Here is a 16,139-nt window from a genome sequence, read left to right as displayed (position 1 = left end):
GCAAAAATAAGAGATTTTCAATAGTAATTTTGATTACACAAGAATTTTTGAGATCACTTTACTTTTTAAATTTTTTTTAACATCTTTATTGGAGTATAATTGCTTTACAATGGTGTGTTAGTTTCTGCTTTATAACAAAGTGAATCAGCTATACATATACATATATCCCCATAGCCCTTCCCTCTTGCATCTCCCTCCCTCCCACCCTCCCTATCCCACCCCTCTAGGTGGTCACAAAGCACCGAGCTGATCTCCCTGTGCTATGCAGCTGCTTCCCACTAGCTATCTGTTTCACGTTTGGTAGTGTATATATGTCCATGCCACTCTCTCATTTTGTCCCTGCTTACCCTTCCCCCTCCCCGTATCCTCAAGTCCATTCTCTAGTAGGTCTGCATCTTTATTCCCGTCTTGCCCCTAGGTTCTTCATGACCATTTTTTTTTTTTTTTAGATTCCATATATTTGTGTTAGCATACGGTATTTGTTTTTCTCTTTCTGACTTACTTCACTTTGTATGACAGACTCTAGGGCCATCCACTTCACTACAAATCACTCAATTTCGTTATGTAGAATGTGACTGCACAGTAATTTTTTTTTTCTTTTTATTAGGTCGACTAGGAGATGAATATATAATTAGATTTATAAAAGAAAAGCTAAAATCCATGCCTTGCAAGAATCAAGGTTACATTTTGGATGGATTCCCAAAGACCTATGATCAAGCCAAAGACCTGTTCAACCGTAAGTGTGGGTGTTACCTTTATTTTGAATGTTTACATTCAAATACGTTGCAGCTTTATTGTTCAGAGTAATAATAGTCACAATTAAAAAAAAATCGGAGCGACTATATCTAAAATGCAGGCTTTCCTAGTTATGGCTAGTTTTCATTAGTGACTACTAGTTAAAATATTTAATTATTTTTAAAATAATTTTATTTATTTATTTATTTATTTATTTATTTATTTATTTATTGGCTGGGCCGGTTCTTAGTTGCAGCATGCGGACTTTTTAGTTGCGGCATGCATGCAGGATCTAATTCTCCAACCAGAGATTGACCCAGGCCCCCTGCATTGGGAGTGCGGAGTCTTACCCACTAGACCACCAGGGAAGTCCCAAAATATTTAAATTTTTTTGCACTATCCTTAGTAATAATATGTAATAAACTTGACGATGTATATTTTGTTTTACCAGAAGAAGAGGAAGAGGAAGAGGAAGAAGCCAGAGGCAAAATGTTTCCCTTTGATAAATTAATCATACCTGGTAAGTTTAAAATACTTCTCCAAGGTCATATTTAAAGGAATGCCATTTGATATCTCTTTTGTACCAGAACAATCTTTTTGATGTGAATAAAGTAGCTTTGTTTGTTTGTTTTAGGGAAAAAGTAAAATGATACACTTAAAATCAAACTTCCAAACTAAAGAATTCACTGGGGGTAAATATCAGGGATATTAAAATTCTGAAATGGACAGAAGTCCCTTTGAGAGCATTCATTTCTGCTGTTCCTTCCTGTAAGAGAGCAAAAGATTAGCTGTTGGTGCTAATCTGTTGGTGCCCTGACTTCTTTTTTTTTTTCTGTATTTTTAAAAAATTAAGGTATAGTTAATTTACAATATTATGTAAGTTTCAGGTGTACAACATAGTAATTCACAATTTTTAAAGATTATACTCCATTTGTAGTTATTATAAAATATTGGCTCTATTCCCTGTGCTGTACAGTGTCCTGGCTTCTGAGTCAGTTGGCAAGACCCCCAGGGACTAGATCACTGCCCCTCCTTTCTGTTCTGCTTCAGGTGCTAGCCATGCCATAATCTTTTCCGGAGGACATTCAGAATCCAGAATTGAGACTGGGCAGGAAAAAGCTGCTCGGTTCCCTAACTCCACAGCAAGTTTATCCTATTACATATTTACACAGAGCTTTCAAAACATACCCTTGAAAGAGAAATATAAACAACTTATTCCACAAAAAAGGATTTGCTGAGTACTTAGCAGGCATTTCTTGTGACTTTGCCATGAACTTTAAAGGTATTTTTTCTTTTTTTATCAGTTTGCATGAGGTTTAATCAAGTTTTGGTCATATGGTAAATACAAGAACAGCTATTTTCAGGAACTTAGCCCAGGGTTGTGACTCGGAAGGGCCTGCTTGCTCACTGTGTCAAAGTCCCCGGGAGAGTCGGTTCGCAGCTGTAATCCTCTCCTGCTCCTGGTCCAGGCACAGCTTGTGATGAAGCTTCTGGAAGCAGAGACCATCAGAGAGCAGTCATCCTCAAGGATGGATATTTACTGTTTGCCTGAGGCAGGAACATGAAATGTCAGAGGAATGGGCTGTCTTAGATTTCCTATTAATTTATGTATTTGCCTCAGAGAAAAAGTTAAAAAGTAAAGTTGATTAGTCTAAATAACCAGGTCTGTCCAGTTTATGAGAGTTGATCACTTCTGGGCGATAGTCATTCATTGCAAACCCCATGGTAAATCCTCCTGTTGCCCCTGAGGCAGCTGGATAAAATTCACCCCAACCCAACATCTGTCACGCACCAGGCACCACACAAGATGGGAGCTTATTGAGCCTTTCCACGAGCCTGTGAGGTAGGAATTCCTCCCATGTTTACTTGATCCAGAGCCTGAAGCCCAGAGACTAATCAAAGTCCACTTCGCTGGTAAATGGCAGGGCTTGGATTCAAACTCAGGTAATCTCATGCCACTGCCTCCAAAAACCAGAATTAATGAAACCTCTCCCTAAGATAAGAAAATGGAAACACAAGAGGTAAAATAATGCATTATTCTTAGTCCTGATCTACTGGGCTGCCCTCTCTTTGTCGGATACCAAACATGTCTAAGATGTTATCTCTTCGGAATGTTTAGTCTGTTCTTTTCAATTAGCCTCTTTCTAGAAATTGTCATTATTTTCTATCTTCCTGAAAGAAATCAGATCATTGTCTCATTTGTGCTGCGGGATTTTAGTTTGTGGCAGTGACTGAGACACGTGAGGCTAATGCCATTGAAAGAAGAATTTATTACTCACATTTCCCCAGAAAAGGAAGTGTGGCAACCATGCAGGGCCACATGGGGAAGCACCAGGCTTGGTCAGGAGGCAGGGGAAAGTCTAGGACACAGCCTTTCTTGGGGTTTCCATGGGAAAGGCAAAGCAGGGCAGAGTAAACAGCTTTTTTAGAGGATTGACTAGTGTGGGTAGTTGCAGTGGGCTTTGGTCTCTAGTTGCCTGGTCCTGGCCCTGGGATGATTTAAGGCAGGAGAGATATTGGCTTGTTATCTGAGTTATATAAAGGGCGTGGTTGGCTTGCATATGTGAGGCGTGCTCTCACTCCAAGTGAATTGTTTACTATCTTCAGAAGTAGCCCTGGGAGGGGCATTCTCTCCCTAGGTCTGTAAGCAAAAACATCATAAGATACAGAAAATAATAAGCATGCTTAATATCAGCATCAGTGCTTGATTTGAATGATGAAACATTTGATTGTACAGTAATTCAGTCCTAGGTGGTATTATCTCTCATTGATAAATCATTGCATTTTATCACGGTTAGCGTATATCCATTTTGATTCTTTTCAGATCTGTTAGTTGAAGGAGACAAGTTTAAAGCTATACCTACGTGATGAATATGGAAAAATTTGTTAAGACATAGATTTTTCACATGGCTCCAGATAGACCTCTTTGTTGTATACAATCTCATCAAGCAGAAATCTATTCCTTATTACCTACAGTCAGCCAGTTCAAGGACAGTAGATGTCCTGAATAATTATCTTAAGATACTGCAAAATCTTGAAGTTCTCTCTGAATCACAACAGAGAAAGGACTTTAAAAAAATATATCATCTAGGGCTTCCCTGGTGGCGCAGTGGTTGAGAGTCTGCCTGCTAATGCAGGGGACACGGGCTCGAGCCCTGGTCTGGGAAGATCCCACATGCCGCGGAGCAGCTGGGCCCGTGAGCCACGACTACTGAGCCTGCGTGTCTGGAGCCTGTGCTCTGCAACAAGAGAGGCCGCGATAGTGAGAGGCCCGCGCACCGCGATGAAGAGTGGCCCCCGCTTGCCGCAACTGGAGAAAGCCCTCGCACAGAAACGAAGACCCAACACAGCCAAAAATAAATAAATAAATAAATTTATAAAAAATATATCATCTAGTGGGAAATATATTTCATCATATTAAAACTCTGAAAATTAGAAGCCAAGTATATCACTTACTATTTGCAATATTTTATTAACTAGAATCTTCCATCCCCCAATCACTGGAAAAAAAGATACAGTATTACATCATGAAATTCTTAGATTATGAACAGAATTATTAAGTTTTGATCTACATGTCTGAGATCATAGAGCTTAAATAGATTCAATTTCTGGTGAATTTATTGACATAATTTCAATTTAAGTACTGTACCAGCATGTGGGGCTCCAGGTGTCTCCTTCCTTTTGAAAAATATAGCTACTCGTGCAAATCAAATGGTGAAAGATGAGCATTGAAACTAAGGTCAGAAGAGTGGTAATATCAGACAATGATTATGAGTTTATAGGATCTTATTCCGTAAGCTCTGTCCTCAGCCTTTGTTTTCACTATTTGCTTTCACACGAAGCAGATGAAGTTCACACGTGTTCCACGCCCCCTGGTCAGCACCCCACTATGGACTCTACCTGATACACTTATTTTTCTCACCCACTCAAGAAAGCTTATTAGAATGCAGTTAAGTGAGAATGGCATTTTTATGTGGCAAACCAATACAATTTTAGAATAAAAATTAAATCAGTCCCAATCTTTGCCAGGCTCTTATAGGCAGCAAGTTATTTTCGATACATCTGGCTACTGATCTGGGCACCAGGGTACTCTGGTCTTCTTGAGAACAGCTGAGAACAGTAACTCGCCTAGAATGCTTATTACACAGATCTACACTTTAATTATTCACTCATTCATTCATTCACTCCACAAATATCCACTGAATTTGTACTAGGCGCTGGAGAAACAGCTGCTTTTACAGTTTAAAAGAAAATCGCAGGTGGGTGAAATGATCACTGTCATTAATATGATCCGTGTATCAAATATTCGATAAGCATTGGCCATGTTTTACTGAACATTGATGTTTCATAGCCCATGGCATGAAGTGAGGGAAGAGTTCAACTCATGGAAAATTAAAATCCCAGGGGAGTCTCTATTTTTATTAAGTTGGCGAATCAGCCATGAAAGCATTTCCCTCATAGCCTTGAGTCTCTTTGAGAGCCTGTGATATTGTACTGGAAAAGTGGCAAGGTGATGACAGGTATCATAGGGTTATTAGAGATTTGCATTTACGATTTCTGCTGTTTTTATTAAAAAAAAAAGAATGAAGGAAGGAAAGCAGAAAGGAAGGGAGGAAGGAAGGGAAAGAAAAATAATAGATCTCACAAAATGCCCACTGATTGGGCTTCATAGTGTGGTCTCTGGAAGCATGGGTGATTGGCATGCATCTGTCCTCCGTGAGAGGCAGCAAGAAGGCCAACTTGTCAGGCCCTTTGCCGTGACAGGAGATCCCCCCTGGTAACCAGACATTCGGTCTAGCAGTGGCCCGTCCACCAGCACCTGCTTGCAAGCTCCGCAGTCACTGTGTTAACTCACGAGCTTCTTCTCTCCAGAATTCGTTTGTTCGCTGGATGCCTCAGATGAGTTCCTCAAGGAGCGGGTGATGAATCTCCCTGAGAGCATCGTGGCGGGGACCCACTACAGCCAGGGCCAGTTCCTCCGGGCTCTGAGCAACTACCGGGACGTCAACACTGAAGATGAGACTGTCCTCAACTACTTTGACGAACTTGAAATCCATCCGATACACATTGGTACGAAATAAACTCAAGGATAACCTGCAAGTGGAGCAACGCTGCCCGGGGTCAGGACCCCTGGCCAACTGGGTGCACGCTTTCAGAGGGCTGGGGGAGGGTGGGTCAGTATAACCGTGCGCCCGGGGCCTGGGAAGTCACAGGATAAGACAGAGGAGTTGTCTACTTGAGGATTTGGTGGTGTGGCGGGTGTTATTGTCATATGAAAACATGCGGATATATTATGAAGTTGAATACCAAATTGGCATTTTTTATTTAATTTTATTTTTATTTTTTAAAAATTTATTTATTTATTTATTTATTTTTGGCTGTGTTGGGTCTTCATTTATGTGCGAGGGCTTTCTCTAGTTGCAGCAAGTGGGGGCCACTCACTGTCGCGGCCTCTCTTGTTGCGGAGCACAGGCTCCAGACGCGCCAGGCTCAGTAGCTGTGGCGCACGCGCCTAGTTGCTCCGCGGCATGTGGGATCTTCCCAGACCAGGGCTCGAACCCGTGTCCCCTGCATCGGCAGGCAGATTCTCGACCACTGCGCCACCAGGGAAGCCCTATTTTTATTTTTTAATTTTTAATTTTAATTTTAATTTTTTACCAAATTGGCATTTTTTAAAGGGCACTTCAAAGATATGTGGTTTGCTGCCAGCTGCTTTGGTCCATTTCCCCAGTGTCCTTGGGGGCAGCGTTCTGTCCCCATGGCATTGCAGGGCACTGGTGCTCTTCACAGAGCCCCTCCTGGCCTTCAGACCAGCCAGCTTGCCCCTTAGCTACTCAGAAATCAAATAGCTCTTCATCGCATTCCTCCTGTTTCCTGTAAACACTCAGAGCTGAGCATCCAGCAAGCACCCAGTGAGTACGATCTCCCATCAGCCTCACCGCCATCATCACTGTCCCTGCCTCCAAATCTGATCTGTTGTAGCTGTTTCTCCTCCCCTTGGCTTGATGAACCCCTGAACTTCCTTTCTGATTTTCTGGGTCTTGACACCTCTTCTTCCTCTGGGTTTGGTGAGAAACCGCTAGCCTGGTGGAAGCTTAGCAGCCAGGCTGACCTTTGGGACCTCCCGAGGCCTCTCTTCATCCCCCAGAACCAGCTGAGACAGCATCTGGCTCCTGGAGTACTGGGAGGCTTAGAGCTCCTCCTCTCCTCCCCTGCCCTCCCCCTCCTTTTCCCCCTCCTCCTCTCTCTCCTCCTCCTCCTCCTTCTCTCCCTCCTCCCCCTCCTCTTCCTTCTCCTTCTTTTGGTCTTGATATTAACATTAGCCACGTATTCTGGAGTTTGGACTCTTTTCTATTCAAGTAGGCTAACTGAAACAGTTAATTTTTTATGAACTGGAAATGTATCCTAGGGATTTGCCTGGCGATCCAGTGGTTAAGACTCCGTGCTTCCACTGCAGGGGGCACGGGTTCGATCCCTGGTCTGGTCCGGGAACTAAGATCCCGCATGCCGTGTGGTGCGGCCAAAAAATTAAAATAAAATAAAATAAAATGATAAAATAAAATAATAATCCCAGAATCAGGACTTCCCTGGCGGTGCAGTGGTTAAGAATCCGCCTGCCAATGCAGGGAACACGTGTTCGATCCTTGGTCCAGGAAGATCCCACATGCCGCGGAGCAACTAAGCCCGTGCACCACAACTACTGAGCCCACGGGCCACAACTACTGAAGCCCTCGCACCTAGAGCCCGTGCTCTGCAACAAGAGAAGCTACCGCAATGAGAAGCCCACGCACCGCAACGAAGAGTAGCCCCAGCTCGCTGCAACTAGAGAAAGCCCGTGTGCAGCAATGAAGACCCAACGTGGCCAAAATAAATTAAAAAAAAAAAAGTATCCCAGAATCATTGATTCTCAGAAACAGAAAACAAAAGAAACCTGGAAGTCACCCAGCCCAGCCTCCAAGTACAGGACTTCCTTCTGTGGAAACCCCCAAGTGAAGTGCCCCAGTTTCTGCTTGAATGCTTCCCAGGGTGGAGAACTCATTCCTTTTGAGGAGGTCCACACCCCCCTCCATCCACTCAAATCAGCGGCGACTGTCACAGCTCAGACCTGAGCCACAGTCTTGCTCCCCGTGACTCCCAGAGACCAGTCTGATATTTGCCAGTGAGACCAGAAATTCTAAACTGTGCTGGTAACTAGAAAAGGAAACCCTCATATGGTAATTTACACAATCTACCATCACAAGATTACAGTAATAGAATTTTCCCAAAAATGGACTCAGAATAGATTGCAGCCAGGACCAGATCATATATTTTTTTTAAATTTATTTTTGGCTGCATTGGGTCTTCCTTGCTGCACGCAGGCTTTCTCTAGTTGCGGTGCGTGGGCTTCTCATTGGTGGCTTCTCTTGTTGCAGAGCACAGGCTCTAGGCACGTGGGCTTCAGTGGTTGCAGCACGTGGGCTAAGTAGTTGTGGCGCACGGGCTTAGTTGCTCCGCGGCATGTGGGATCTTTCCGGATCAGGGCTCGAACCCGTGTCCCCTGCACTGGCAGGTGGATTCTTAACCGCTGCGCCCCCAGGGAAGCCCCAGGACCAGATTATAAAAGTCTGTATTGCTCTCTCCCTCTCTTGTGGTTTTTAAAGATGTAGGAAGACTCGAAGACGCTCAGAACAGACTTGCTATCAGACAGCTCATCAGAGAGATTGGGGAGCCTCGCAATTATGGTTTAACGGATGAAGAAAAGGCAGAAGAGGAGCGGAGGGCTGCCGAGGAACAGCTGGCCAAGGAGGCCATGGAGGAGGCAGAGCGACAGCACAAGGAGGCTGCGGAGACCGCAGAGAAGATCGCTCGCTGGGAGGAGTGGGTGAGTGTGTGCGCATGCGTAGGGGCGGGGGAGTGGGTGGGGGATGGGGGATGGGGATGGGGAATGGAGGATGGGGGATGGGGGATGGGGACTGGCAAAACCATTCAGGCCTCTCGCACTTCCCATCCGGCTAACAGAGAAATGTCATGGAAAAACCCCAAACAATTTTTTGTTGTTTTTGTTTTTGTTTGTTTAGTCATATGTACCATTTTTTTCTTTTTTCTTTTTTTTTTTAAATTTCTTTCATATGTACCATTTTTTAAAAGATGCCCCGGTCTTTTGCTTAGTGTAAATAATAACGATAATAACAACTAGACATTGACACAGCATTAACAATACACATCGCTGTAAAAGTGTGCCATTTTGCTGCCTGTCAACCTGGTGATTTCATTTGGTTTTCCTCCATTTACCCATCCAACTTGGGTGGTCAGCCTCATTCTACCCTTCTTCTCCAAATCACTGAGTCTTATCTATTCTGTCTCCTAAAACAGCACTCACATCCACCTGCAGGGCTCCCTTCTCCTGACCAGGGTGCCAGAATTATGTGGTGCCTTCTGGCTGGTCTCCCCAGCTCAACCTGCTCCATCTCCAATCTGTTCCCCTGCTGCTGCCAGGTGATCCTTCTAAAATACAGATCCAAGCTTCCCTGGTGGCGCGGTGGTCAAGAATCCACCTGCCAATGCAGGGGACACGGATTTGAGCCCTGGTCCGGGAAGATCCCACATGCCGCGGAGCAACTAAGCCCGTGCACCACAACTACTGAGCCTGCGTGCCACAACTACTGAAACCCGTGGCCTAGAGCCCATGCTCCACAACAAGAGAAGCCACTGCAATGAGAAAATGGCACACTGCAACAAAGAGTAGCCCCCGCTCGCCGCAGCTAGAGAAAGCCCGGCGCAGCAACAAAGACCGAACGCAGCCAAAAATAAATAAATAAATAAATTTATTTAAAAAAACAAAAAATAAAATACAGATCCAGACTTCCCTGGCAGTCCAGTGGTTAAGACTCCGTGCTCCCGGGCTTCCCTGGTGGCACAGTGGTTGAGAATCTGCCTGCCAATGCAGGGGACACGGGTTCGAGCCCTGGTCTGGGAAGATCTCACATGCCACGGAGCAACTAGGCCCGTGAGCCACAACTACTGAGCCTGCGCGTCTGGAGCCTGTGCTCCGCAACAAGAGAGGCCGCGATAGTGAGAGGCCCGCGCACCGCGATGAAGAGTGGCCCCCACTCGCCGCAACTAGAAAAAGCCCTCGCACAGAAACGAAGACCCAACACAGCCAAAAAAAAAAAAAAAAAAAAAGACTCCGTGCTCCCAATGCAGGGGGCACAGGTTCCATCCCTGGCAGGGAAGATCCCACGTGCTGCTTGGCAGGGCCAAAAAAAAAAAAAAAAATACCGATTCACCACGTCCATTCTCTGTTTAAACTCTTCACAGGCGGTTCATCACTGTTAGATGAAAGTCCAAACTCCTTATTGTGGTCCCCAAGGTCCTCTGTGACCTGGCTGTCTCTAATATCTCCGTGCATTTAAACAACGTGCCATCTGTGCGATTAACTTCTTCCCTTGCTTCAAGTCATTGCTAAAAGTCATCTTTCTAATGAGGCCTTTCCTGGACACCATATTTAAAATTTCAACACCTGCCCCACTGCATAGCACGTCCTATCCCTTTCTATACTTTTAAATTTCCCTCTTGGGACTTCCCTGGAGGCCCAGTGGTTAAGGCTCCTCGCTTCCCCCTGCAGGGGACACAGGTTCAGTCCCTAGTGGGGGAACTAAGATCCTGCATGCCAAAAAAAAACAAAAACAAAAACAATAAATTTCCCTCTTTGCATTTATTCTACCTAAGGCAGTATGTATTTTATATCTTTATCTTGTTTATTGTCTTTTGGCTGCACATTTAACTAATGTCCATGGCCAGGAGTGGGCTGGACTGATGGGCTTAAGTCCCACCCAATCCACTAGACTGAGAAGGGAGATTTCTCAAAGGAAATCTGGAATTATTAGTCCTGAGAGAGGGGGGCTGTATGCTGAGCATAACACAAGCCCACCAGATCAATACCTTCGAGACTTTCTATTAGCACTTTTTTTTCTTTTTTTTGGCTGCATTGAGTCTTCGTTGCTGCGTGCAGGCTTTCTCTAGTTGCAGTGAGTGGGGGCTACTCCTCACTGCGGTGCGCGGGCCTCTCATTGCGGTGGCTTCTCTCTTGTTGCAGAGCACAGGCTCTAGAGCGTGCGGGCTTCAGTAGTTGTGGCGTGCAGGCTTAGTTGCCCCGCGGCATGTCGGATCTTCCCCGACCAGGGCTCGAACCCATGTCCCCTGCATTGGCAGGTGGATTCTTAACCACTGGACCACCAGGGAAGTCCCTATTAGCACTTCTATGATTCTGTGATCCTTCCTTCCTCTTTCTTTCCTTCTTTCTTTCTTTCTCCCTTCCTTCTTTCCTTTCTTCTTTCTTTCTTCCTTCCTCCCTTTCTTTCTTTCTCTCTTTCTCTCACTTTGCTTCATCTGGGCAGCTAGAAATTATTTCGGTTTAAGAAGTGAGGTAGAATCATCATCATCATTATCACCATCATCACCATCATCATCATCATTATCATCATCATCATCTTTTTGCCTGTCCTAGAGGGATTTGGATTGCCTGAGTAATTAAGAAAGTGAACAAAAGGGGTGATTAATAAAGATAAATCATGCTGGAAAAAAAAAAAAGAAGTGAGGTAGGGGTCCAGTTTATTATTTTCTATATGACTAGGCAGTTGTTAAAACACCATTTACATCTTTTCCCTGTCAACTGGAAATGCCATCTTTATCATAACATGATGAACATTTATAGCAGTATCTACTTCTAGTGCACTCTGGGGTGAGTCGTATGAAACCATTCTTCTTTTTCCGTCTATTTACTGCATCCCCGAATTTTCTATTTGTAGAGTAAACGACTAGAGGAAGTTAAAAGAGAAGAAAAAGAATTACTGGAGGCCCAGTCTCTTCCCTTGAGAAACTATTTAATGACCCACGTTATGCCAACCCTTATGCAAGGTCTGAATGAGTGTTGTAAGATCAGACCCGATGATCCTGTTGATTTTCTGGTAAGAGATTTAAGGCTTTTTAAAAATATCAATTTGAAAATAAAATATGCCCAAATCTAAATGAAAAGCCAGTTGAGACAGAGAAATTGTGTGTCTGGTTATTTGGGAAATAGCCTCTAATACCTTCATCACAGTTTATAATAAGATTTTTGTTACTCATTTGAAAGCAAAAAATTTCTGCACTTTCATTTTTAAATTGTAAACATTAACAGTACAAATTAATGTACTATTAATTCTAAATTCTAAATTAATAGTACATTCTAAATTGTTGACTTTTTCTTCTTTTTTCTCAATTACAGGCAGAGTATCTTTTCAAGAACAATCCTGAAATGCAGTGAAATTTTAAAGATCTCATGTCATATACTTTTACAGAGCTGGAGATGACTTTAACATTGTAATTTGAAAAATTGCTTTAAAAAATGCTTTTCTAGTTTTGGGGAAATTCTTTTTTTCTCCCTGCAAACAAATATTTAATTAAGTAGATTTATTATAAAAAGCTCTATGGCAATGGGTCACTACTTCATTAAAACCATATTTTGAGAGGTAAATTGTTAAAGTATCTGTGCATAGCTCATGGGATAAATATTGATTTAATATTTCATTCTTAGTCTGAGTATTCTGTACACTAATGTTTATAGTAATTTAATTTATAGCATGAAGAAAATCAGACTATATATTATTCTAACATGTAAGCTAATGAATTTATGTGATTTGTTATGTCCCCAGTACCATTGGTGTTAGAAATGGAAATAAATTAGAACAGTTTATGCTTTTTGAGTCACAGTAAGTCAGACATGTTTGGTTTCTGCAAGGTTGCTTTTTGAGTTCAAGGTCAGCACCCAACCTATGAGTCAGAGAGAATTCTAAACCTCTTGGTAGAAAAATTCATGTAACAAGATGAATAAATTTTAATATCTTTGATAATTAGAAAGTTGCTAAATATTTTTAACAAACTAACTTTACCATATAGGCATAAACAATCAATCCCTATGGCCTTTTCAGCTCTAAAAATCCTATAATTCCCAGAATTACAATGGATGAGAAATCAGTTTAGGTTTATCTTAATGGCATATATATTTCATTTCTTTAAATAATGAAATCTGAATATAACTGCACTACTTTTTTGTGTGGCAAAATACATAAAACACAAATTTACCATTGCAACCATGTTAAAGTGTACAATTTGTGGCACTAAGTACATTCATGATACTGTCCACTCATCACCACAATCTAGCTCCAGAACTTTTCCATCACCCCACTTGGAAGCCCTGTACCCATTCATCAGTCACTCCCCATTATCCCCTCCCCTCAAGCTCCTAGCAAACACTAATCTGCTTCCTGTCTCTATGGATTTGTCTATTCTGGATATTTTATATAAATGGAATCATGCAATATGTGGCCTTTTGTGTCTAGCTTCTTTCACTTACCATGTTTTCAAAATTCATTCATGTTGTAGCATGTATCAATACTTCATTCCTTTTTATGGCTGAAAAATATTCCACTGTATAGATAGACCATATTTTGTTTAATCATTCATGTGTTGATGGACAGTTAAGTTCTTTCCACCTTTTGGCTCTTGTGAATAGAGCGGCTATGAACATTTGAGTACAACTTCCTGTTTGAACACCTGTTGTCAATTTTCGGTAGAAACCCAGGAGTGGAAATATTGTCATACGGTAATTCTGTATGGGGAACTACCAGACTCGTGGGTGTGTAGTAGTATCACATTGTAACTAAGCATCTTTTCATGTGCTTGCTGGCCATTTGTATATCTTCTTTGGAGAAATCTATATCCGAGTCCTTTGTTCACTTTTTATTTGGGTTGTCTTTTTGTTACTGAATTGTAAAAGTTCTTTATATATTCTGGATAGAAGACCCTTATCAGATATGTGATTGGCAAATATTTTCCCCCATTCTGTGGCTTGTCTTTTCACTCCCTTGATAATGCCCTTTAATGCACAAAAACTTTTAATTTTGATGAAGTCCAATTTACCTATTTTTCTTTTACTTCACTGCACTATTTTTGATCCTTATTTTAATCGAAAACACTAAGTAACTAAAGAGAATACGTTTTCGACAGTTTGAAATCACTGGTCTTTATGATAGTTACATTTTCATGCCTTCAGGATGGTTACATCTCGTGACCTGGCTTCTTAGTTCACTGAGAAAACCCATGCAATCAAAAGAGAACTTCTACATCCTCCCACTGCAAACCTACCTCTGCCTTCCCTTCTGCTGCTGAGAACTGTCTGTGCTCCCACCTAAGATCAACCTGTGCCCTGAATCCCATCTCTTCTCACGTAATCCGATTCTGCTCCTATAATCATCCCTTCTCTCTCACAGCTTGATTTTTCCCTCTCCTCTGGATCATCACCCTCAGCTTCAAACTTATTCTCCTAACTCCCATACATCAAAACAAGACAAGACAAAAACCCAATTCGAATGAAAAAACCCGCCTAGACCTCCACATCCTCCTCCAACCACGGGCCCAAAATTGCGGTCCTCTTTACAGCCCGGTTACCAGTGACGCCCTTCCCCTCACCTGCTGCTCCCCCGGTTTCCAATCTCAGGTATCGGCAACTCCATCCTTCCAGCCGCTCAGGCCCTAAACTGTGGAGGCATGCCTCGTTCTTTTCTTATTCTCTTACCCCATATTCCATGCATCAGTGCATCATATTGGCCCAACTTTCAAAACATATCCGAAGTCTGTCTGCTTCCTACCCCTCCAACATTACTGTCCTGGCCTGCTCCTTTCCGTGACTTCTGTCAACATCCCAACAGGGGAATCTTGTTAAAACACAAGTCAGATCTGCTTAAAGCCCCCCAGTGCGTTCCGATCTCACACGGACGGGGAGGCAAACTCCTGACCTGGGCCTTCGAGGCCTGATACAGTCTGACCCCTCGTGACCTCACTGCCCTCTCACTAAAACCCTCATTGCCAAGTGTACTCTGTGTTGGGGCCTTGGCCTGGAAAACTTGGCTCCCACATATCCACGTGGCTCACCCTCACTTCATCCGCAGCTCAGCTCAAATATCACCTCCTCAGAGAGGCCCCCTAGATTGTCCTCCCAATGACATTCCACGCTGTTCCTTTTCTCTGCTGACACTTGACATCATTTTATATGCCCATGTACTTATTGTCTCTATACCTCACTAAAATGTAACCTCCATGGAGGCAGGGATTTTGTTTTGTTTTTCTGTCTCTCTACAGACTAAAAAATTGCATAGCACATGGTAGAGGTACAATAAATATCAGTGTATGAAGCTGTTTAGCTGAAATTTTGCTACACAGCTATGTTTTTTATAACTAAATCAAATCTCTAGTTATTCAACAAAGTCCGTAGTCTATTTACATTTCTATATGGCTGTGACAGAACACTTAAGTAACTCTGAGGGTCACCAAGATGCTTCACTAAGTGGCATCAATTTTGGTGAATTCGCTATGGAGTCTGGCCCTCAGCCATGCAAGTTTAGAAGAGTGATCTCAGTAGCGTTTAAGGATAGATAGGACCCTGAGATGCTGACATGTCTTAACAAATCTCCTGAGAGACCAGCAGAGAAGACAGAGTACCAATTTATTTACAATGAGAAATATAGTTGAGTGAGCTGAGACTGGCACCCACTTTAGCAGTACATTCTCTTCTTGGAAGCGGTTATAGGAGAAGCCAAATGATCAGAAGTGCTTGGTGGATGCAAAACCAAGACAAGGCATGAGTGCTGGCTGGCTTGATAGAGCCATCCCTGCCGTGCCGGCCAAGCTGCTCTAGTCCCTGCCGACAAGATGCGCTTTCCCAGACATCGTTTGGACGGGCAGCGATGATTTTTACCCCTGTGACTCCCCTTGACACGTTCTTGTTTCAGATATATTAATATATTCACTCTCCCAGGTCTTTGTAGGTTAGGAGGCGTTTACTTTCTTTAAGGTGACTTTTCGTATTTCTGGTTTGATCCATTGTGTCATTTTATAATTAGGCTCTCTGAAGTCAAATCCCGCCCCCCCCAAATCTGAGTAGGCCAGCCTGTCACTGCTAAGCCTCCTCTGTATATACCTGTAATTTTTTTTTAATTGAAGTATAGTTTATTTACAATGTTGTGTTAGTTTCGGGTGTAAAGTGATTCAGTTATACATACATATATATCTATTTTTTTTCATATTCTTTTCCCTATAGGTTATTACAGAATACTGAGTATAATTCCCTGTGCTGTACAGTAGGTCCTATATACCTGTAATTTTGATAGACATTATTATATACACCTACATTTTGGATAAGCATATTCCTATATTACTTATAAAGAGCTGGTATAATTTACAATAACATAGCTAGGGACAAGCTAAGAAAGATGTATAAGTCCTCTACATTGAAAATTTAAAAACACCACTGATAGTAATTAAAAATGAAATAAATGGAGTGATACACTGTTTTTTTAACTATTTATTTATTTACGTGGCTGCGTCAG

General features: G+C 42.6%; 1 protein-coding gene and 1 long non-coding RNA gene across 6 annotated transcripts in view; one reads left to right on the top strand and one right to left on the bottom strand.

Annotated features, from left to right (window-relative positions):
* AK7 (adenylate kinase 7) overlaps nt 1-16,103 on the top strand; it is a 59,726-nt gene extending 43,623 nt beyond the window's left edge. The window contains exons 13-18 of one of the 2 annotated variants that reach the window (XM_082450748.1): nt 608-736; nt 1,190-1,255; nt 5,608-5,805; nt 8,376-8,596; nt 11,523-11,681; nt 11,981-16,103. In XM_082450748.1, coding sequence (XP_082306874.1) covers nt 608-736; nt 1,190-1,255; nt 5,608-5,805; nt 8,376-8,596; nt 11,523-11,681; nt 11,981-12,019 — 812 coding nt within the window. In that variant the 3' untranslated portion in view covers nt 12,020-16,103. Of the gene's footprint in view, nt 1-607; nt 737-1,186; nt 1,256-5,607; nt 5,806-8,375; nt 8,597-11,522; nt 11,682-11,980 lie in introns of both variants that reach the window. The other variant, XM_082450747.1, reaches the window with a different exon arrangement.
* Nucleotides 1-16,139, bottom strand: part of LOC309655500 — a 63,296-nt gene that overhangs the window by 41,530 nt on the left and 5,627 nt on the right. The window contains exon 3 of one of the 4 annotated variants that reach the window (XR_014260863.1): nt 811-2,283. The exons of 1 other annotated variant lie outside the window; for it this stretch is intronic. This is a non-coding gene — a long non-coding RNA (uncharacterized lncRNA). Of the gene's footprint in view, nt 1-810; nt 2,284-11,245; nt 11,532-16,139 lie in introns of those variants that run through there. 2 more of the 4 variants (XR_014260864.1, XR_014260865.1) reach the window with 2 other exon arrangements.

Source organism: Balaenoptera physalus (assembly GCF_965194825.1).
Source record: "Balaenoptera physalus genome assembly, chromosome: 2".
In the NCBI taxonomy this organism is placed as follows: domain Eukaryota; kingdom Metazoa; phylum Chordata; class Mammalia; order Artiodactyla; family Balaenopteridae; genus Balaenoptera; species Balaenoptera physalus.
The sequence above is the reverse complement of the archived record's forward strand: the minus strand, read 5'-3'. Positions and strand labels throughout refer to the sequence as shown.